This window comes from Scyliorhinus canicula, chromosome 19 (genome assembly GCF_902713615.1).
Source record: "Scyliorhinus canicula chromosome 19, sScyCan1.1, whole genome shotgun sequence".
Taxonomy (NCBI): Eukaryota; Metazoa; Chordata; class Chondrichthyes; order Carcharhiniformes; family Scyliorhinidae; genus Scyliorhinus; species Scyliorhinus canicula.
In genome coordinates, this window is record NC_052164.1 from 65159104 (window position 1) to 65183564 (window position 24461).

General features: G+C 48.0%; 1 protein-coding gene across 1 annotated transcript in view; it reads right to left on the reverse strand.

Annotated features, from left to right (window-relative positions):
- Positions 1-24461, reverse strand: part of LOC119954013 — a 149766-nt gene that overhangs the window by 104216 nt on the left and 21089 nt on the right. The window contains exons 3-6 of the mRNA XM_038778790.1: positions 20206-20293; positions 19500-19547; positions 2134-2193; positions 1931-2031 (exon numbers count right to left, since the gene is read on the reverse strand). Coding sequence (XP_038634718.1) covers positions 1931-2031; positions 2134-2193; positions 19500-19547; positions 20206-20293 — 297 coding nt within the window. The remainder of the gene's footprint in view (positions 1-1930; positions 2032-2133; positions 2194-19499; positions 19548-20205; positions 20294-24461) is intronic.

The window sequence follows — 24461 nt, forward strand, 5'->3', positions numbered from 1 at the left end:
TGGAGCACAAATGTTTCGAGTCTGGCTGACTTTTTGTCAAAGCTTTGACACAGAGTCATCCAGACTCGAAATATTGTCACTGTTCTGTCTCCACAGATGCTGTCAGGCCTGTTGAGATTTTCCAGCATTTTCTTTTTTGTTTCAGATTCCAGCATCCACAGTAAATTGCTTTTATGATAGTACAACGTGTTTTCTGACATCAGTTGTGTTGGAGCTGTGTGTTCTTAGATCTCAGAAGTGTTTCTCGTTTTAGGGCTGTTGGTTCTCTGTAAAGCTGTAATGTTGACAAGGGGCTGGATTCTCCTGTTCCTCCCACCACAAGAACGCCATGGGTGAGACGCCGATAATGGAACATCCATTGACTTCGGTGGGGATTCTTCGGCCAACTGCCGACGCCAACGGAGGAATCCCTGCCTTTTCACAACGGGTAAATCGGTGCACAACCCTCACTGATTCTGCTACCGGTGAGGGGCTAGGACCGGCGGCGCGTGAAACACCCAGGGAACCCGTGGAAAATGGTTGGAGAATCGGCGGGCCCTGTGTTACACATGCGCAGGGCTGACGAGCTGCAGCCGCTCATGTCTACACCCCCCCACAACGCACCGATCGTCCCGGAAAATATGGCGGCAGCCATGCTGGACTGCGTACCCGCCCACCCTGATCCCACAGCCCACCTCCTGGCCACCCCACACCAACCCCCCCCCCCCCCCCCCAGCCATGCCAGAACCCCACCCCCCCCGGCCAGCGGCCAAGTGTGGCAGCGCTGAACACTGTCCGCATGTCCTCTCTCTCTCCGCAGCCAGCACGCCAGGCTCCCGACCACTGGGACCACATGTGGCCCGTACCGATGGGAACTCGGCCATTGGAGGCGGAGAATCACGGGAGGGCTGGCTAATGACATTCCAATGGGGTTGTGACTGCGCACGGCACGCTTCCGGATGACACCGATTTGGAGGGGGCAGAGCATCACGACCCGGTGTCAAACCGGCGCCTGCCCCGATTCTGGCATTGGGAGCCATTCGCCTCCCGATCACCGTTCCCGATTTCGGCGTCAGGCAACGGAGAAACCCGTCCATTGTGTTTTGTCTGAACTGTACAGCTTATTTGACATAATTTCATCAAATTACACATTGTCATCAAAGTATTGGCTGTGTATTTTTCTCATCATTCCAGTTTGCGAGATCGGAAATGTTTATGTTAACAAAAAATAAACACATGATAATAATAATAATCGCTTATTGTCACGAGTAGGCTTCAATGAAGTTACTGTGAAAAGCCCCTAGTCGCCACATTCCGGCGCCTGTTCGGGAAGGCAGATACGGGAATTGAACCCGTGCTGCTGGCCTTATTCTGCATTGCAAGCCAACTGTTTAGCTCACTGTGTTCAACCAACCCCAGACATGCAGGTCAATAGGAGTAAAACTTGCATTTGTATAACACACTTTGCAACCTCTGTAAATCACAATGCAGAGCTTTTTAAATTCTCATCACAGTTGTATGAGACACAGCCCACCAAGTCACCAAGATCTATATCCCACAACCCAAGAAGCTTCCAGCTCAAAAGGAGACCATTCAGGTTGTCATATCTATACTGGTTCTTCACAAAAGTAAAACTAATCCGACTTTCAAGCATTTCACTCTCGTCCTGCAAACTCCTCAAGTTTGAATACTTTTTCTTTTAAAAGATGGAAGAATTTTTGTTTCATCTTCCTTGTGACAAAGGGTCCAATGCCTGTGTGGCAAAACATCTGGAGCCCTTTTCCTCTTATGAGCAATCTTAAATTGGTGACCAGCCCACATCCCACCCCCTCTTCAATGAGTTTCGATTGCTGTTCACCTTACCAAACCCCTTCCTAGTTTTAAAAAATCTTTCTCATTTGGTTTGTGAGGTTTGATTGTGGAGTGTCATAATAATTTAAAGGTTCCTCACCATTTCCCTTAATGCCATATGGGAAGGTGTGATACAGGTAGTTTGGCTTGTGCCACCAATCACCATCAATGCTTAAAAATAAATTGGTATTGCGAATAAATCTGAAAAAGAAAACACAAGATCAGGAGGTAAGAGATTAGAATGGAGCAAACAGTCAAAATGTGGAACGGCTGGAATCCCGAGGAAATGAATAGGCGGCTTACTTTGGAAGGATTTGTTCACTGAGATTGTTTGACTGCCAGGTTGAACATTGTGTGGCTTGGCTGTAATGAAACATAGACAGGTTTATGGATAAAGAGATGATGCTTCATATTTGGTGTCATAAATTAGACGTTTTAACCACATTTATCTTCAGCAGAACAAACCAGCTCCCATTTCTAAGCTGTGGAGCAACTGCTACACCTGGCATTATCCAGCAAGACTATGAGGGCTATGAAAATCTTGCCAATATTTTGTCATCTCGGGTGGGAAAATCACAGGGGGTGAGATTGCCTGTCCCACCGCACACGTTTTCCGGTGGGCGCTCCGCCGCCAGCAGCAGCTGCGTCCCCCATCTCAGCAACTGGCCAATGGGGTTTCCTATTGTGGGGACACACCCGACGTCAGGACATCGGCGAGTGTGAGTGCGCTGCCGGCGAAACGGAGGATCCCGCCGATGGAGAATCCAGCCGCAGGTATCCCACTGGCTACGCTGCTGGCATTTCCAGCAGTATTTCTAAAGGTTTTGTCAAAAAAAAAGTGAAGGAGGCGAGTCCCACGATGTCATTCTGATGGGGCGGCTGCAGTTTCTAAAAGCTGGGCTGCTGTTATTTTAAACAGTAAAAATGGAAACCAACCCCCCCCCCCGGCACCACCAACAGAGCTCCACCCCCACATGCTTCACCTCGGAACTTACCCCCCCCCCCCACCCCCACCCCCCTTACTCCCCCCCCCCCACCCCCCTTACTCCCCCCCCCACCCCCCTTACTCCCCCCCCCACCCCCCTTACTCCCCCCCCCCACCCCCCTTACTCCCCCCCCACCCCCCTTACTCCCCCCCCACCCCCCTTACTCCCCCCACCCCCTCCCCTTACTCCCCCCACCCCCCTCCCCTTACTCCCCCCACCCCCTCCCCTTACTCCCCCCACCCCCTCCCCTTACTCCCCCCACCCCCTCCCCTTACTCCCCCCACCCCCTCCCCCCTTACTCCCCCCACCCCCCTTACTCCCCCCCCCCCCCTTACTCCCCCCACCCCCCTTACTCCCCCCACCCCCCTTACCCCCCCCACCCCCTTACCCCCCCCACCCCCCTTACCCCCCTTACTCCCCACCACCCCCCCTTACTCCCCCCCTTACTCCCCCCCTTACTCCCCCCCCTTACTCCTCCCCCCCTTACTCCCCCCCTTACTCCTCCCCCCCCTTACTCCTCCCCTTACTCCCCCCCTTACTCCCCCCCCCACCCCCCTTACTCTCCCCCCCACCCCCCTTACTCCCCCCCCACCCCCCCTTACTCCCCCCCCACCCCCCCCTTACTCCCCCCACCCCCCCTTACTCCCCCCCACCCCCCCCTTACTCCCCCCCACCCCCCCTTACTCCCCCCCCACCCCCCCCTTACTCCCCCCCCACCCCCCCCTTACTCCCCCCCCCTTACTCCCCCCCACCCCCCCTTACTCCCCCCCCACCCTCCCCTTACTCCCCCCCCCACCCTCCCCTTACTCCCCCCCCCCACCCTCCCCTTACTCCCCCCCACCCTCCCCTTACTCCCCCCCCCCACCCTACCCCTTACTCCCCCCCACCCTCCCCTTACTCCCCCCCCACCCTCCCCTTACTCCCCCCCACCCTCCCCTTACTCCCCCCCACCCTCCCCTTACTCCCCCCCCACCCTCCCCTTACTCCCCCCCCACCCTCCCCTTACTCCCCCCCCCCACCCTCCCCTTACTCCCCCCCCCACCCTCCCCTTACTCCCCCCCCACCCTCCCCTTACTCCCCCCCCACCCTCCCCTTACTCCCCCCCCACCCTCCCCTTACTCCCCCCCACCCTCCCCTTACTCCCCCCCACCCTCCCCTTACTTCCCCCCCCACCCTCCCCTTACTTCCCCCCCCACCCTCCCCTTACTTACTCCCCCCCCCCCCACCCTCCCCTTACTCCCCCCCCCACCCTCCCCTTACCTCCCCCCCCCCCCTCCCCTTACTCCCCCCCCACCTCCCCTTACTCCCCCCCTTACTCCCCCCCCCACCCCCCCATACTCTCCCCCACCTCCCCATACTCTCCCCCACCCCCCCCTTACTCCCCCCCACCCCCCTTACTCCCCCCACCCCACCCCTTACTCCCCCCACCCCACCCGTTACTTCCCCCCCACCCCCCTTACTCCCCCCCCCACCCCCTTTACTCCCCCCTTACCCCCTCCCACCCCCCTTACCCCCTCCCACCCCCCTTACTCCCTCCCACCCCCTTACTCCCCCCCCACCCCCCCTTACTCCCCCCCCACCCCCCCCTTACTCCCCCCCACCCCCCTTTACTCCCCCTTACACCCCCCCCTTACTCCCCCACCCCCTTACTCCCCCACCACCACCCCCGTACTCCCCCCCCACTCCCCCACCCCCCGTTACTTCCCCCCACTCACCCCCCCATCCCTTTACTCCCCCCCACTCACCCCTTACTCCCACCCCCCTTACTCCCCCCACCCCCTTACTCCCCCCCACCCCCTTACTCCCCCACCCCCCCTTACTCCCCCCTTACCCCCCCTTACTCCCCCCCACCCCTCCTTATTCCCCCCCACCCCCCCTTACTCCTCCCTTATTCCCCCCACCCCCCCTTACTCCCCCCCCACCCCCCTTACTCCCCCCCACCCCCCTTACTCCCCCCACCCCCACAATGATCACGCTTCCCTAAATGTTTCCCTTCTGAGACTTGACCCACCTCAGACTCCTGAATCAGGCGCCGCATTGCCACCTTTCTCATTGGGCTCCCAACGTTTGGCTGTGAAAAAATGCTCCTAAACACACTTCAGGATTTCTTGCCCCTCTCTTCTTTCTACACTGTTACTATCCTAGTCTATGTTCAGATAATTTAAATATTCCATTATAACTACCCTATAATTCTTGCACTTCTCTGTAATTTTCTTACAAGTTTCTTCCTTTGCGTCTTTCCCACTAGGCAGAACCCCTGAGACTACACTGAGAAGTATAATTGCATCTTTTTTGTTCCTTCACTAAAGTGATTCTGTCCTTGACCCCACTGCGACATATGGGAGCACTACCATGTTATAAAGAACATCAGGGAATAACTAAACAGTTACTCAGGAGAAAGAAATTAGAGTGTGGGAAGAAGTTTGCAAGAAATATAAAACTTATATTGCGAACGGATAGATTCTTACACGCATCTAAAATGAAAGGAGTAAATAAAGAGAGTGAGAATGGGGGGTTAAAAGTAGTTAATAAGGAAATGGTGCATGAAATTAACATATATTTTGTCTCTGTCTTCATTATAGAAACTACAAAGTGCATTCCAGTAATAGCAAGGGAGGGAGGAACTTGGTGAAACTGCAATCACTAGGGAAGTGGTACTGAGCAAACTGATGGATCTCCGAGGCTGGGAGTGTAAATGTCTTTTGGTCCTTGTAGATTTCATGCTCGGGTCTTGAAAATATGGCTAATGAGGCAGTAGATGAGTTCGTGTTAATAGTCCAAAATTCACTAGATTCTGGAAAAGTTCCATCAGACTGGAAAGTAGCAAATTTAACCCCTTTATTCAAGAAGGGAGGCAGGCAGGAAACAGGAAACTATAAACCAGATAGCTTGACTGTTAATAGAGTTGATCATTAAAGAGGTATAGCTGGGTACTTAGAAAAACTCAAAGATATCGGGAAGAGTCAGCTTGGTTTTGTGCAACGGAAATCATGTTTAACCAATTTATTGAAGTTTTTTGAAGGAGTGCTGTGGATAAAGGGGAACCTGTAAACATGCTATACTTGGATTTCCAGAAGGCATTTGATGAGTTGCCACATCAAAGATTACAGCAAAACATGGAAGCACATATTGTGATGGTGACGCCATCTGGAATGGCCACTTTCAGTATATAAAATGGGCACTCGCAGAGGATTAAATTGCAGGATCTGAGAAATGGAATTGTGCACTGGTTTGTGCTATGGTTGAGGGGAGTGAAGGACTGATAGCTAAATTTTCAGATGCTGCAAAGATAGGTAGGAAAATACATTGTACGGGTGACGTAAGGAGATTATAGACAGATATGGATCGATTGAGTAAATTGGCGAATATCTGGAGGAGTTTAATGTGGAAAAATAAGAAGTTGTTCACTTTCGCGGGAAGAATAAAAAGGCAAATGTTACTTAAACTGAGGCTGGCTGCAGAATGCTGAGGTACAGAGAGATTTTGGTGTGCTAGTGCATGACTCACGAAAAAGTTGGAATGCAGATTGTTATGGGCCAGCGTTTAGGGAACCCCAAAGTGTATCATGGAGTTCACCTGACCCACGACTTTTACTAGATTGTGGTATGGGGAGCACATGGCTCACTCGTGGTACAGCAGAAATCGAAAAGTATTTTTTAAAGCAAAACAATGTTTATACTATGAACTCAAGTTAACCTTTTTAAAACATACAGTGAATATCTTAGCAACCATCAATTCAAATACAACACCCAAAGAATACAATGCTAAGTAATCCTTAAAATGTCCTTTTAACATTCATAAGTTATTTAAAAAAAACTTTTAACAGAAGCACATCAGGTTTAAATTCACTACAGAGAACAGTTATCACTCTGAATTCACCAAATGATCAAGAGATAGACTTTACATGGCAGAGAGAACAACATTACACTTTCTTTCACTGGCTGCAGCTACAACCTAAAAAAAAAAATTTCTTAACACTCATTTCTTAAAGGTACTCTCACATGACACCTCCTGCCAAGAAAAAATTCCATCAACTTCATGATGGTTTTTGCACATTCTCCCCGTGTTTGCGTGGGTTTAGCTCCCACAACGCAAAGATGTATAGGCTAGGTGGATTGGCCACGCTAAATTGCCCCTTAATTGGAAAAATGTAATTGGCTACTCTAAATTTTAAAAAAATTCATGATGGTTTAATTTTTCACCTTTTCACTATCCTTTAAGAAATTCACACAGTAAAATATACTTTTTCGTTTCAAAAAACAACACACGCAAACAGGTGTATTATAATAATAATATAGTCCATTTTTTTGTTCTTCTTCCTTCAACTTGAATCCCTCACGATTGACAGTCTCTTTGAACAAGAAGGTCTCTACATGATCCATCCATTTCCCTACGCCTCGGCATGTCTCTGTAACGTCAGATACTTTAGTTCAATCTGATTCTCCAACAGGTTCTCCAATTGGTTATCACAGCTTTCAGACAGTAAAATGCCTGTTGAAACTCCGCTGTCCACTGAAAGTTTTGTCGTTTCTTCAGCAAGTCCATCAGTGGAGCAATAACGCGACAAACATTTGGCACAAATGTTCGATCAAATCCACTCATGCCAAGAAATTGCATTATTTCCCTTTGTATCGAGGGTATTGGAAACTTCCCAATACTTTTTGGGTTCACATTCGAACCTGTCCGATTGTATGGTCAAAGAAAATGACTTGAGCCTTTCCAAATACACTTTTGGCTAGGTTCAGCACCAAACCCGCCTCCTGAAGTCAATCGAATAACTCCATCAGATGTTTTAAATGTTCTTTCCATGTCTGGCTGAAAATTACCAGATCGTCTGTGCATACAGCACAATTGGGTAATTCTGAAACAACTTTGTTAGTTAACCATTGAAATGTGGCTGGGGCGTTTTTCATGCCAAATGGCATAACTTTGAATTGGTATATACCATCTGGAGTGACAAAAACTGAAATCTCCTTTGCCCTTTCAAATAAAGGTACCTGCCAGTAACCTTTCAGTAAATCCAGTTTGCAAATAAAAGCTGATTGTCCCACCTTCTCAATGCAATCCTCCAAACGTGAGATAGGATAAGAGCCCATTCTTGTAACTGCATTAACCTTTCTATAGCCCACACACAACCATTGGGTACGTCTGGTTTTGGTACCATCTCTATGGGTGAAATTCATTGGCTGCAACCATTATACCATTGGCAATTATACCATTTTTAAGCATACTCTCAATCTCTTTGTTAACCTGTGCCAATTTAAAAGGGTTAAGTCTGTATGGATGTTGTTTGATTGGAACAGCATTTCCCACATCTGCATCATGTATAGCCATTTTAGTACTTCCCAATTTATCTCCACAAACTTGGTCATGTGATATCAATAACTCTTTCAGGTCAGTTCGTTTTTTCCTCTTGAAGATAACTCAACAATTTATCCCAATTTTTAAGAACATCCTCATTTTCCAATTTAATTTGAGGTATGGCAAATTCACAGTCATCTGGATTTGGTTTGTCACTTTGAGTTAGAATCATTAAAACCTCCTTTTTCTCTCCTACCCTTTCAAAGCACCTTTTAAGCATATTTACATGACACACTCGGTGAGTCTTCCTTCTATCTGGTGTTTTTACCACATAATTCACCTCACTTAATTTCCTTTCAATCTGATAAGGTCCACAAATCCTAGCTTTTAAAGGTTCATCTCCCACTGGTAACAATACTAAAACTTTATCTTCACTGGCAAAACTACGAACTTTGGATTTCTTGTTCGCTACCCGTTTTATCACATTTTGTGCAACTTTTAAATGTTGTCCAGCCAATTCGCCTGCTCTATTTAATCATTCCCTAAAATTTGACACGTAATCCAATTATATAATTTTTGATTTCTCTCTCACCAATTTTTCCTTAATCAATTTAGGTGGTCCTCTTACCTCATGACCAAAAATTAGTTCAAAAGAACTAAATTTGGTTGACACATTAGGAGCATCCCTAATTGCAAACAGTACAAATAGAATTCCTTTATCCCAATCCTCTGGATAATTGTGACAATACGCCCTCAGGATTATCTTTAATATCTGATGCTACCTTTCTAACGCTCCCTGCGATTCTGGATGGTACGCAGTTGATTTAAATTGTTTTATTCCTAAGCTATCCATTACTTCTTTGAATAACCTTGAGGCAAAATGTGATCCTTGATCTGATTGTATTTCTGTGGGTAGACCATATCTAGTAAAGAATTTAAGTAACTCCTCCACAATCTTTTTAGCTGTAATATTACGGACTGGAATGGCCTCTGGAAACCTAGTAGACACATCCATTGTAGTCAAAAGATATTGATTCCCACTTTTTGTTTACGGAAGTGGTCCTACGCAATCAATCAGGACCCTTGCAAAAGGTTCCTCAAATGCTGGTATTAAATCGGTATTAAAGGTGCTGGTTTTATCACTGCTTGAGGTTTCCCTGTCACTTGACATGTGTGACATGATTGACAAAATTTATGTAGGCCAGGCCAAGAAAAATGTTTTTGGATTTTAACTTGAGGTTTCCTTATTCCCAAATGACCTCCGATTGGTACCTCATGTGCAACTCGCAACACCTCCTTTCTATACCCTTCCGGCAACACTTGAACTTCTGCCCACTTTTCATCTGCCTGCATATGTAAAGGTCTCCATTTTGTCATCAAGACATCACTTTTACGGTAATAATATTCTGGTATGCACTCAGATTCCTCTTCCATGTACGATAAACTGTATTTCTGGACAAGATAGTATCTCTATTACTCCTACTACCACTTCACCACTCTTCACTGGACTTTCCAACCTTACCTTACCTTATATAATGGAACACTACTCCTCTCACCCTGCATTCCACATATTACCATCTTTTCTGGCAATATTCTTCCCAAACCACATGACTCCTCATCTCTTACCATTAAAGATTGACTAGCTCCCGTATCTCTTAAAATTGTGACTTCTTTACCTGCTCCGCCTGATACACATGAGTAAACTTTACCCTCACAGGTAAATTCTTTAAAGACATCTGGCACCTTCTTATCAAACACATCTTGATCAGGCTGTACAATCTTTTGCACCTCCTTCACTTCACTTGGGCTTTCCTTCACCATTTTAACAAATCCCACTGTCTTATCCTGTTTTACCATATCAGCCTTCCCAGTGGTTTTCTTCCACCACCAACACTGTGACTTTACATGGCCTAGTTTATTACAGTGAAAACATTTTAAACTTTTCGTGTCTCTTCCAGCCTCCTAGATTTCTTTTTTAATCTGAGGTACACTCTCTTTATTGTCTCCCATCAGATCATCTTTGCCTCTACCACTTGAGTATTTCTCATGTTCCCAGTTTCTATCCGTCACGGGCTGAAACTGATGTCGGAAACCAAGCTTTGATTTATGAACTAATTTATAATCATTTGCCATTTCTGCTGCTAATCTCTCAGTTTTAACCCTCTGCTCTTCCACATGAGTTCTCACTACATCAGGAATTGAATTTTTAAACTCCTCCAAAAGTATAATTTGTCTGAGAGCTTCGTATATTTGGTCTATTTTCAAAGCCCTTATCCACCTATCAAAATTACTCTGTTTGATCCTTTCAAACTCCATGTATGACCATGTATCTCCCACTGGCTGCGGTGCTTTAAGGCCTACCTGGCAGAAGCGAGCTCAGCCGAAACATCAGAGGAACAGAAGTTAAGTCTACTGCATGCGAGGGTGAGCCACCGAATCTCTACGCAACTAAACTCGGCCGGTTCATATACTGCAGCGCTAGCGGTACTCGATAAGATATATGTAAGGCACATTAATGAAGTTTACGCACGCCATGTGTTAACGACTCGCCGCCAGCAGCCTACAGAATCACTCGCCGAATTTTTAAGGGAACTCAATAATTTGTCAAATGACTGTAATTATCAAGCAGTTACCGCGGCTGAACACAGAGAACTTGCTGTACGCGATGTTTTTGTAGCGGGCCTCGGGTCTAATTATGTGCGCCAACGGCTGCTGGAAAAGGGGGCACAAGACTTAGAAACAACTGTGGAAGCTGCGACCACGATGGATGTCTCCTTCCGCAGCCTTTACTCGTTCCCCGCGGACCCCGTGACCCAATCATGAGCCCCCGACCAGCAACTCCCCCAGCGACTGTGCTACACGGCCCCCCAGGCACCATGCTGCCCCTGCCAGCCACTATGCTGCTCCAGCCAGCCACTATGCTGCTCCAGCCTACTATTTCTGTGGCCAGAACCAGCACCCGCGGCAGCACTGCCCGGCCCACAAAGCGACTTGCAGCAGCTGCGGGCGGAAAGGCCACCATGCAAGAGTGTGCCTTGCTAAAAGGGCCCCAGCTTCCAACTCCCAGCGGCACAAAGTAATCACTCCCCAGGCCCGCGGGGCCCGAAACGCTGCGGTCTATGCCCCGACTCCACCCCCTCCCGCCAGGTGCGACTCATGGGGGCCGACATCTTGGACGCCATCTTCCTCGCCACCTGCCACGTGCGATCCACAGGCCCGACCTGTATCTCCACGCTCGGACAACTCATCGGAAGAGTACGACTATGAACTCAGAGGGCAGTCATCATGGGGCCACTCCAGCACAGCTGATCGAGCCGGCGACTACCCGCAACTCAGCGCAGTCACTCTGGACCAATCACGCCCGAAGCATCTGCGTAATTCGATGGCAGAGGTCCAAATCAACGGGTACAAAACGCCATGCCTCTTCGACTCCGGAGGCACTGAGAGCTTCATACATCCAGACCTGGTAAGACGCTGTTCGCTCCCCGTTTTCACTGCACGGCAAACTATCTCGCTCGCTTCAGGCTCCCATTCAGTCCAGATCCAGGGACACACCGCCGCGACACTCACAATCCGAGGCGCTAGCTACTCAAAATTCAAACTCTACGTTTTGTCCAAACTCTGTGCGCCACTCTTATTAGGCCTAGACTTTCAATGTAACCTTAAGAGCCTCACCCTCAGCTTCGGCGGGCCCCTGCCCCCACTCACTATCTGCAGCCTCGCTACGCTGCGAATCTCCCCCCCTCCTCTCTTTGCCAATCTCACACAGGACTGTAGACCCGTAGCCACTCGCAGCAGGCGGTACAGCCTGCAGGATAGGGTATTTATCAGAACAGAGGTCCGAAGGCTTCTCAGTGAGGGGATTATAGAGGCCAGCAATAGTTCCTGGAGAGCTCAGGTGCTGGTCGTTAAGACCGGGGAAAAATTCCGTATGGTTGTGGACTATAGTCAAACCATAAATAGATTTACGCTCCTTGACGCGTATCCCCTCCCCAGGATTGCAGACATGGTAAACCAGATCGCCCAGTACCGGCTCTTTTCCACGGTTGATCTGAAGTCTGCATACCACCAGCTCCCAATCCGCCCGGAGGACCGCCACTCCATGGCATTCGAGGCCAATGGCCGCCTCTTCCATTTCCTCCAGGTCCCTTTCGGCGTCACTAATGGGGACTCGGTGTTCCAACGAGCAATGGACCGAATGGTGGGCCAGTACGGGCTGCGGGTCACGTTTCCGTACTTGGACAATGTCACCATCTTTGGCTATGACCAGCAGGACCACGACGCCAACCACCACCGTTTTCTCCAGACGGCACAGAAACTGAATCTCACGTATAACAAGGAGAAAGGCGTTTTCCGCACAAACAGACTGACCATCCTCGGCTATGTCGTGGAAAACGGAGTCCTGGGCCCAGACCAGGACCGTATGCGCCCCCTCTTAGAACTCCCACTCCCCCATTGCCCCAAGGCCCTCAAACGGTGCTTGGGCTTCTTCTCCTACTACGCCCAGTGGGTCCCTCAATATGCGGACAAAGCCCACTCACTCTTTAGGGCCACACGATTTCCCCTGTCAGCCGAGGCACGCCAGGCCTTCGACGGCATCAAGGAGGACATCACCAAAGCGGTCATGTGGGCGGTGGATGAATCCACTCCATTCCAGGTTGAGAGTGACGCCTCAGAGGTAGCTCTAGCAGCCATACTAAATCAGGCAGGGAGACCAGTCGCATTTTTCTCCCGTACCCTCTCCGCTTCAGAACTCCGACACTCCTCAGTCGAGATAGAAGCACAAGCCATTGTGGAGGCTATTCATTATTGGAGGCACTACCTCGCAGGTAGGAGGTTCACCCTCATCACCGACCAAAGATCGGTTGCCTTCATGTTTGACAACTCGCAAAGGGGCAAAATTAAAAACGACAAAATTCTGAGGTGGAGGATCGAACTCTCCACCTACAATTACGATATTAAGTATTGACCCGGGAAGCTCAACGAGCCTCCGGATGCCCTATCCCGCGGGACATGCGCCAGCGCGCAGATTGACCGATTGAAAGTCATCCACAATGACCTCTGCCACCCAGGGGTCACCCGGCTCGCCCACTACATCAGAGCCCGAAACCTGCCTTTCTCCAACGAGGAGATAAAAGCCATCACCAGGGACTGCCCGATCTGTGCGGAGTGCAAACCGCACTTCTATAGACCAGACAGGGCCCACCTGGTCAAGGCTTCTAGGCCCTTTGAACGCCTCGCAATTGATTTCAAAGGGCCACTCCCCTCAACTAAGAAGAACGTTTACTTTCTGAACGTCGTAAATTAGTTCTCCCGTTTCCCATTTGCTATCCCGTGCCCCGACATGACCTCCCACACAGTCATTAGGGCCCTGCATAGCACCTTCACCCTGTTTGGTTTCCCCAGCTACGTACACAGCGACCGGGGTTCGTCCTTCATGAGCAACGAGCTGCGTCAGTACCTGCTTGACAAGGGCATTGCCTCGAGCAGGACTACCAGCTTCAACCCCAGGGGGAACGGGCAGGTGGAGAGGGAGAACGCGACGGTCTGGAAGACCGTCCTACTGACCCTCCGGTCTAGAAAGCTCCAAGTCTCCCAGTGGCAGGAAGTCCTCCCAGACGCGCTCCACGCTATTAGGTCCCTTTTGTGCACAGCGACCAATCAGACCTCTCACGAGAGGCTCCTCATGTTTTTCCAGGGGCACTACCACGGGGGTCTCACTTCCAGCATGGCTGAGGACGCCGGGCCCCGTACTCCTGAGGAAACATGTCAGGGCACACAAAACCGACCCCCTTGTTGAAAAGGTGCGCCTGCACCACTCCAACCCCCAGTACGCATTCGTCGAGTTCCCTGACGGCCATCCGGACACTGTATCCCTCCGGGATCTGGCACCCGCCGTATCCAGTGCCCCCTCTACCCCCACAGAAGGAACCCTCACCCTACACCCCATGCTGCCGCCCCCTCCCCCTCGCGCTCCCGAGCCCACGAGCTCGCTCCACCAGTTCCGCGCACCCACGCCGGCCAGAGCCTCCAGTCCCCGGTCGAACCAGGAGAGTATGAAGCTCGGATACAACCCTCCTTGGAGTCCGCCATCGTACCCCAGCACACAACACCCATCCAGCCACCGCAAGAGGCTGCAACCCCGGTGCTCCGCAGATCACAGCGGACAGTTCGACCACCGGACAGACTGACTTTATAAACCACCAACCCCGCCGGACTTGATTTTTTTGCAGGGGGTGAATATGGTGAATATAACATGGTAAATCACGCTGTATCTTTGTAAACGCAGTAGCGTTATCCGACCACTAGGGGGAGTAGCTCTGGAAATGCTCAGGAGCTTGTACAGGGCTCCACCCTTGGCTCCGCCCACAACTCCTCCCCCTTGTGCTGCTGTATAAATGCCCATGTCCAGAGTCAGCATGCAGTTCACCAACGGGTAACAGGCTGGCTCTGTAGTAAGTAGATTAAAGTAGATAAATTCCATATCGGAAAACACGTGTCTGGTGAATTGATGGTTCTATCAGTGACCAAGTGCCGGCCATACCAGAACGAGAGGGACCAGCAAACCCCACGCGGAGCTCCCCCACCGGAGGTTGAATGGAGGACGTTCCTCACAAGAAAGTTAAAGGAGCTCAAGGAGGAAATCAAGACCGTCGTTAAAGCTGTGGTCAGGGTGGCAGTTGCGGAGGCCCTGGTCACCATGCAGGTGTCCCTGGACAAAGCAAAGAGACAACTGGAGGCTCAGGAGAACATCATCAAGGAATTGGAAAAAGCCTCAATGGATCAGAGCGACCGCATCGTTCCTATATAGAGGAGATAGTGAGGTTGGTGGCAACGCAGGGAAGTTTAAAGGGGAAAGTAGAGGATCAGGACAACCGGTCATGGCAGCAGAGCTTAAGGATAGTGGGTCTGTCAGAGGGAACCGAAGGCAGGACCCCACGGATTATGTGGGCCAAATGTTGTGAAACCTGGTGGGAAGGGACAGCTTCCTCAACCCACCAGATATAGACTGAGCCCAACGGTCGCTCCTGTCGAAACCAAGAGCAGCCGAGGGCAATAATCACCAAAATGCACCAGTAACGAGAACGGTCATAGAAGTACTGGAGCGGTTTGGGTTGGGAGCAGGGTTCACCGCCTGAGTGAAATTCCTGCACAACACTCCCATGGCGAGCATGCGGGTGTACGTCACCAGCTCTAAATACTTCCAGCTGCACAGAGGCACAAGGCAGGGATGCCCGCTGTCCCCTCTCCTATTCGCTCTGGCGATCACCCTCAGAACGGTGAATAATTGGAAAGGGATCCAGAGAGGGAGGCAGAGAGCACAGAGTCTCACTCTATCCAGGTGACCTACTCCTATATGTCTCCGACTCCCAAAACAGCCTGGAGGGGATGATGATGCTCAGGAAAGAGTTTGGAAATTTATCGGGCTACAAACACAACTTGAGCAAAAGTGAAATCTTCCCAGTGAACCCGCAAGGTAGAGGGACAGAGCTGAAGGGACTGCCGTTGAACACAGACAAGATAAATTCTGCTACCTGGGGCTCCAAAGTACTCACGGCTGGACACGTATCCGCAAATGGAACATGACTACTCTGGTGGAGGAGGTAAAGAAGGGCCTCAGAGGTGATACACACTCCCACTCTCCCTGGCGGGGAGGATACAGCCGTCAAGGTGAACGTTCTGTCCAGGTTCCTCTTCCTGTTCAGATCCCCAAGGCCTTTGCTACCACAATAGACAAAAGGACCATGGTATTTGTGTGGAGGGGTGAGGGGAAAGATCTCCAAAAACGTTCTAAAGAGAACGAGAAGCATGGGAGGCCTTGCCTTCGCAAACTAGCAATACTACTATTGAGTAACCACAGCAGAAAGAGTGAGGGGATGGGTGAGGGAGCCCGAAGCAAAATTGGGAAGGATGGAGGATAGTTCCGGGACGTCCCTCCGGGCTCTTGCCACAGCAACACTCCCACCCCTGCCAGCCAAGCACTCTATAAACCCAGTGGAAATAGCCATGCTCCAGTCATGGAGCCAGCTAAGGCAGCACTTCACCCTGACTGAAAAGTCCACCATGGTCCCCATCTGCAACAATCATAGGTTAACACCAGCGGGGAGCAAGGTTGCTTGTGCATGTTCATAATGTTATTCATCTGTTGTTTGTATATATTTGACCCACAGATAATGTTGATTGTTTATAGCTGCAAGTGTTCTTGTTATATAAATCAGGCTATCAGACGAGAACATTACACAGAGAAGGTGTACTGGATTGATATCATAGAATTTACATTGCAGAAGGAGGCCATTCAGCCCAGCGAGTCTGCACCGGCGCTTGGAAAGAGCACCCTACCGAAGCACACAACCCCACCCTATCCCCACAACCCAATAACCCCATCCAACACTAAGGGCAATTTTGGACACTCAGGGCAATTTAGCATGGTCAATGCACATCTTTGCACTATGGGAGGAAACCGGAGCACCCGGAGGAAACCCACGCACACATGGGGAGAACGTGCAGACGCCGCACAGACAGTGACGCAATCCGGGAATCGAACCTGGAGCTGTGGAGCAATTGTGCTAACCACTATGCTACCGTGCTGCCCTATAAAAGCAAAATACTGTGAAAGCTGGAATTCTGAAATAAAAACAGAAAATCCTGGATAAACATAGCAGGTCTGGCCACATCTATGGAGAGGGAAGCAGCATTTACGTTTCAAGTACATATGATTTCTTCAGAACAAAAGAGAGGGAGATTGTGATGGATATTAGACTGTTTTAAGAGGAGGTGAAGCAGGTGGATCAAAGTAGAAGGTCAGGGATAGGTGGGAGCTCAAAAAAGATCAAAACATTTCCAGCTGTTATTTCCGGGACTGTCTAAATGACCTTACAGAGGCTGAGCACCAATTCCAAGATCCTCTGACGACCTCCTCCGGGAGCAGGACCCAACCACTGAAAATCAAGCCACTGTTTCCAGGACTCTCTAAAGAGACCATGAACTCTCTCCTCCATCTTGACCCCCTTTTCAAATCCAGTCTTTTTAATCCATTCACCCCACCTACTGCCCTCACAACCTTCCCCCGCCAAACCCCCACTGCCCCACCCTCTCCACAGGGTCATCTGTCTCTTCTTCTTAAGTTTTGCTTTCACAGACCGCTGACTTTGTTCTGGTGTTGGCACATTTTGCTATCTTACCTCAATGCCACTCTTAACACATCCTTTAGTCTTTAACACTCTGCCCATGACGGCTTTGTCTACTGACTTCCCACCTATCATTGATCTTCTATTTTACTCCACTTGCTCCACCGATCCTAGGTTAGACCCCCAAGATGTTAGTATTATCGGGTTAGGGACTGTGATGTTTTTTGTGTTCCTTATTTCAGGATGGTTGGCATAGTGTTCACAAATACCACAAAATAGATTTAACTGAAACAAAGCTATGAATTTATTTACACTACGAACTTGGATTTGACATGTGCTCCTTAAGAATATACAGTTGATTAATAACATCTAACTACACTCATCTATAGCTAATCTCACTACTGGTTTAAACTATGATCCACACCCACTTGCACTATCTGCTCTTCTGACCTTCACTAGCTGTGTCCTGCATACACTCCTCCCCTAAGGTCTCACATCACTGTTTTATGTAGTTGTAACATAGCTCCCTCTAGTGGCTACTCTCGACACTACATTAACCCTTGCAATGCTGATAATTATGACAATACTACAAGGACCCATAATGTTTTGCTTAAAGTAGATGAAGTTTGAGATTCAAGGCACTTGCTCAGTTAATAAAGCCACAAGGTTCCAAACAGAAATAAACTGTACAAGGTCAGAAAGATAAAACAATTTAGGATATTTATCCTTGCTCTAATATTCAGGGTTAATATGACTTACATTATGAATTAACAGACAAACTGTGATGGAACACACCACACTGCATAATAAATGCCAAATGGCACCAGGAAAGATGGTTTCACAACAACCCACCCAGATGTCAGTGGCGCTGTGAGTCATCCAATCTCATTTGCCTCTCTCAGTGGTGGGACTGGAAGATCTCGCCATCGACTAACGATAGGGTACCTTCGCCGCCGCAAATTATACTACGGTTGCAGTGGGAGGGGGGTTTGGCAAGGGGTGCGGTGGTGAAAAATGTTGTCCGGAGTCAATGAGTGGGATTTTCCAATCCTGTCAGTGGTGGGCATTGCAGTGGTTGGGACTTTTCTTTTGCCACTCTCCAAATCTTCCTGTGCTGCCCGTAACAATGCCCACTGCTGGCAAGACTGGAAATTCCAGGGAAATGTGTTCTTCATTGAGAATGGGGAGTCAGGAGGTAAGTTACTCAACAAAGTACTCCCAGCCGCTGACCTACCTTTGTAGCCACCACCTGGAACAGTTAGGTTTCTGGTCAATCCTAACACCACCCCCTTCCCACTCTCCTCCCACTATTCCTGGCAGGTGACTGGTAGTGAATCCCGCAATTGTAATGTCACTGACATGTTGGAGATGGCTATGGCTAAGCATTTATGTGACATGAATTTTACCTGCCCCTTATCGACCCAAACCAGAATGTTCTTGAGGTCTTGCTGCAAATGGATACGGACTACTTCAGATTTCAGGATTTATAATAAACACTGACAACTGGTGAACTAAGTTACAGTGTGCCAACGCGGTTCTCCTTTGTCTATACTGTGAGTAAAACTAAAACCTCTGAAAACAACTGACCATACGATGGAGGGAAGGTCATTATTCAAGCAGATGAATATGATGGGGCTGAGGACACTACCCTGAGGAACTCCTGCAAGTTGAGATGGTTGACTTCCAGCAACAAAAATCATCTTCTTTTGTGCAAGTTATGACTCCAACCAGTGGAGAATTTTACCCCTGATTTCCATTGACTTCAATTGTGCTCGGGCTTCTCAAGGCCAAGCGGCATCAAATGCTGCCTTGATGTGACTCTCAATTTACATATTTCCCATGGAGGCCAAACCTTTGTGGCTCGTTCCCCGTAAATTATTTTGCGCAAAGGGAAAATAATGAAATACACCTTTGCAACAAAAGACGAGTAAGTTTGATCAATGGTTCGGAAACAACAAGAAGAGGACAGAGACCCGCAAAAACATAATGTTTTATTTCCAAAGTATAAGGAAATAGTTAGTAACCCGGAACTTTGAGAGAAGTGCAAAAGGAATGTCTGGCTACATAGTTCATCCAGGAGGAAGGAGACTACAAAATCCTCTATTTTCCTTGTTCATTTAGCTTCAAATTCTGAGCTCAGGAGCAGGACGGATTGCAAGTATACGCTTACCTTTAATATATCTATTGTGCTGGATGTACAAAGTTTATAAACAGCTATGACAAAAGGCAAGCAACAAAACTTGTTTTTACTCACATTGGGAGAGAGACCTTCATGTGGAATCTGTCCAGCTGAAGAGAAATCCTAAAACACACCAAATGTTGTACGTCAGGCACAAGTTACATAAGTGAGACAAGAGCAAATTTTAATTTTGCATTAAATAGCAACAAAGAGTCCAAAACACATCTCACTGGTATATTCAATAATCTCCCCCTCAGAATTACAGATTCCATTGATTACCTATTGTACAAAGAAATAACCTTAAAAAATGTTTTAATTGATTTTCAAACTAAGTAGTATCCCAAGACTTAGTGTGTGCAAATACAGTAGAAAATTGATGGCAACCTGGTAGACCGCCTTACTAGTCAGGAAATAGCTTGGGAGGTTGGGATGGTGATGGGCGAGTGGGACAATTATAGAGATGAATAATAATGAACGGAGTATAATACGAAAGACAAAGAGCAAGTTTTTCATATTTAGTGTGACTATAATTCTCACCACTCTGACTTCAGTGGGTAATTACTGAAGGCTGGAAGTGAAACCAGGGTTAACATGAATCTCTGCTCGTTATTATATATCATTGCTGCCAAGTCAGCTTATGAAAAAATAATTTGTGATGTGTAATTATCAAAAATTAACAGAGGTTTTGCTGAAACATACATTCAACCAGTACAATCATTATTTCCACTCCGCACCAGAAAGGGAAATGCTTATGGATGGAGACATATTTGAAACAACTTACCAAAATAACTCATTCCAATGAAAGGACAAAATTAATAGGATCAGTACAACAGAGGCAAAGCGAAAGAGGTGTTTATTCTTATTCCAACCTATAAACAACGGGAGATAAATAAATTACTTTGTATTGCCGCGCACACTCTTCCATATCGCACTCCTTACAGTCACAGACAGATAATGCTCAGTAAAACCCGTACATAAGTAAAAACCAACATAAGTGTACTTTACCTGAATGCTCGTAGTATTCGGAATAAAGTAAATGAGTTGGTGGCACAAATCATCGTAAATGACTATGATTTAGTGGCCATTACTGAAACATGGTTAAAGGATGGTCACGACTGGGAGTTAAATATCCGAGGGTATCAAACTATTCGGAAGGACAGAGTGGATGGTAAGGGAGGTGGTGTTGCTCTGTTATTTAAGGATGACATCCGGGCAATAGTAAGGGATGACATCGGTGCTATGGAGGATAAGGTTGAATCCATTTGGGTGGAAATCAGGAATAGTAAGGCGAAAAAGTCACTGATAGGAGTAGTCTATCGGCCACCAAATAGTAACGAGATGGTGGGGCAGGCAATAAACAAAGAAATAACTGATGCATGTAGAAATGGTACAGCAGTTATCATGGGGGATTTTAATCTACATGTTGATTGGTTTAACCAGGTCGGTCAAGGCAACCGTGAGGAGGAGTTTATAGAATGTATCCGCAATAGTTTCCTAGAACAGTATGTAATGGAACCTACGAGGGAACAAGCGGTCCTAGATCTTGTCCTGTGTAATGAGACAGGATTGATTCATGATCTCATAGTTAGGGATCCTCTCGGAAGGAGCGATCACAATATGGTGGAATTTAAAATACAGATGGAGGGTGAGAAAGTAAAATCAAATACTAGTGTTTTGTGTTTAAACAAAGGAGATTACAAGGGGATGAGAGAAGAACTAGCTAAGGTAGACTGGGAGCTAAGACTTTATGGTGGAACAGTTGAGGAACAGTGGAGAACCTTCCAAGCGATTTTTCACAGTGCTCAGCAAAGGTTTATACCAACAAAAAGGAAGGACGGAAGAAAGAGGGAAAATCGACCGTGGATATCTAAGGAAATAAGGGAGAGTATCAAATTGAAGGAAAAAGCATATAAAGTGGCAAAGATTGCTGGGAGATTAGAGGACTGGGAAATCTTTAGGGGGCAACAGAAAGCTACTAAAAAAGCTATAAAGAAGAGTAAGATAGAGTATGAGAGTAAACTTGCTCAGAATATAAAAACAGACAGTAAAAGTTTTTACAAATATATAAGACAAAAAAGAGTGGCTAAGGTAAATATTGGTCCTTTAGAGGATGAGAAGGGAGTTTTAATAATGGGAAATGAGGAAATGGCTGAGGAACTGAACAGGTTTTTTGGGTCGGTCTTCACAGTGGAAGACACAAATAACATGCCAGCGACTGATAGAAATGAGGCTATGACAGGTGAGGACCTTGAGAGGATTGTTATCACTAAGGAGGGAGTGATGGGCAAGCTAATGGGGCTAAAGGTAGACAAGTCTCCTGGCCCTGATGGAATGCATCCCAGAGTGCTAAAAGAGATGGCTAGGGAAATTGCAGATGCACTAGTGATAATTTACCGAAATTCACTAGACTCTGGGGTGGTCCCGGTGGATTGGAAATTAGCAAACGTGACGCCACTGTTTAAAAAAGGAGGTAGGCAGAAAGCAGGAAATTATAGGCCAGTGAGTTTAACTTCGGTAATAGGGAAGATGCTGGAATCTATCATCAAGGAAGAAATTGCGAGGCATCTGGATAGAAATTGTCCCATTGGGCAGACGCAGCATGGGTTCGTAAAAGGCAGGTCATGCCTAACTAATTTAGTGGAATTTTTTGAGGACATTACCAGTGCAGTAGATAACGGGGAGCCGATGGATGTGGTATATCTGGATTTCCAGAAAGCCTTTGACAAGGTGCCACACAAAAGGTTGCTGCATAAGATAAAGATGCATGGCATTAAGGGTAAAGTAGTAGCATGGATAGAGGATTGGTTAATTAATAGAAAGCAAAGAGTTGGGATAAATGGGTGTTTCTCTGGTTGGCAATCAGTAGCTAGTGGTGTCCCTCAGGGATCCGTGTTGGGCCCACAATTGTTCACAATTTACATAGATGATTTGGAGTTGGGGACCAAGGGCAATGTGTCCAAGTTTGCAGATGACACTAAGATGAGTGGTAAAGCGAAAAGTGCAGAGGATACTGGAAGTCTGCAGAGGGATTTGGATAGGTTAAGTGAATGGGCTAGGGTCTGGCAGATGGAATACAATGTTGACAAATGTGAGGTTATCCATTTTGGTAGGAATAACAGCAAACGGGATTATTATTTAAACGATAAAATATTAAAGCATGCCGCTGTTCAGAGAGACTTGGGTGTGCTAGTGCATGAGTCACAGAAGGTTGGTTTACAAGTGCAACAGGTGATTAAGAAGGCAAATGGAATTTTGTCCTTCATTGCTAGAGGGATGGAGTTTAAGACTAGGGAGGTTATGTTGCAATTGTATAAGGTGTTAGTGCAGCCACACCTGGAGTATTGTGTTCAGTTTTGGTCTCCTTACTTGAGAAAGGACGTACTGGCGCTGGAGGGTGTGCAGAGGAGATTCACTAGGTTAATCCCAGAGCTGAAGGGGTTGGATTATGAGGAGAGGTTGAGTAGACTGGGACTGTACTCGTTGGAATTTAGAAGGATGAGGGGGGATCTTATAGAAACATTTAAAATTATGAAGGGAATAGATAGGATAGATGCGGGCAGGTTGTTTCCACTGGCGGGTGACAGCAGAACTAGGGGGCATAGCCTCAAAATAAGGGGAAGTAGATTTAGGACTGAGTTTAGGAGGAACTTCTTCACCCAAAGGGTTGTGAATCTATGGAATTCCTTGCCCAGTGAAGCAGTTGAGGCTCCTTCATTACATGTTTTTAAGGTAAAGATAGATAGTTTTTTGAAGAATAAAGGGATTAAGGGTTATGGTGTTCGGGCCGGAAAGTGGAGCTGAGTCCACAAAAGATCAGCCATGATCTAATTGAATGGCGGAGCAGGCTCGAGGGGCCAGATGGCCTACTCTTGCTCCTAGTTCTTATGTTCTTATGTTCTTATTAACATTACAGCACCATACTGTGTGAGGGCACATCTTAAACATTGAACTGCAATTTGTCCACTTCATATCACATTGATTGGGAGACCTGATTCGACTCTGAATAAATTGAGACTGAAAATTAGACTCTTCAGATCCCGCCTATCAACAACAGCAACTTGTATTTATATAGCAAGATTAATGCAATAAAATGCCCCAAGGTGCTTCACAGGAGCAATACAGAACAAAGCGATTCAAGACGTACAGGAAATACTTGGCCAAAGCTTGTTCAAAGAGGTAGGTTTTAAGGAGCTTCTTGAAGGAGGAAAGAGAGGTGGAGAAGTGGTGAGGTTTAGGGAGTTCAGAGGTTCAGCAACTAATGGGATGGCCGCCAATGTTGGAAATTAAAATAAAGAACACTTAAAAGACCAGCGGCAGGATTCTCCATTTCTGAGACTAACTGTTGACGCCATCGCAGAATTCATGGACTTTCACAACAGCAAAACTGTCGCCACGCCTGGACCAATGCTACTACTGTTAAGGGGATAGCACCATTGCCACGTGGAACAAATCGATTCTAATGAGAAATGGTGTGGGATTCGCCAGTTTCGCGATTGACACTCAGGAGGCTGACAAGCTGCAGTCGCATATACACACTGCACTCCCCACACACACACCATGCCAGCCAACAATATGGCAATAAGATGCACAGCCCCACGTTTTGCAGGCGTAGAACTGGAGATCCTCCTGGACACCATGGAGGACAAGAGGATGACCCTGTACCCCAACCAGGAAGGTGGCTGGCAGCCACCGCCATTCTTCGTGCCTGGTGCAGGTGGCAGAGGCAATCAGCACCGTGGGCAACGTAGTCCGGACTGGCCAGCAGTCTCCTCGCAGCGGCCAGGGTGAGTAGGCAGCACTGTGCCCCTGACACCAACATACATCCAATGCATCTGTAACCGGAACCCACCCACCCCCCACACCCGGAGGGCTGCCAAACCACCACGCTGCACCACATGCCATACCCATACTGACCGCCTGGTCATTGAGGCCACCAGCTACCCACCTCCTGGGCTGCGTTAGACTCTCAAACACTGTCATCTTCTTTTTCTCCACCCCCACCCCCAGGAGAAGGCCGCGTACAACAAGCAGGAGTGG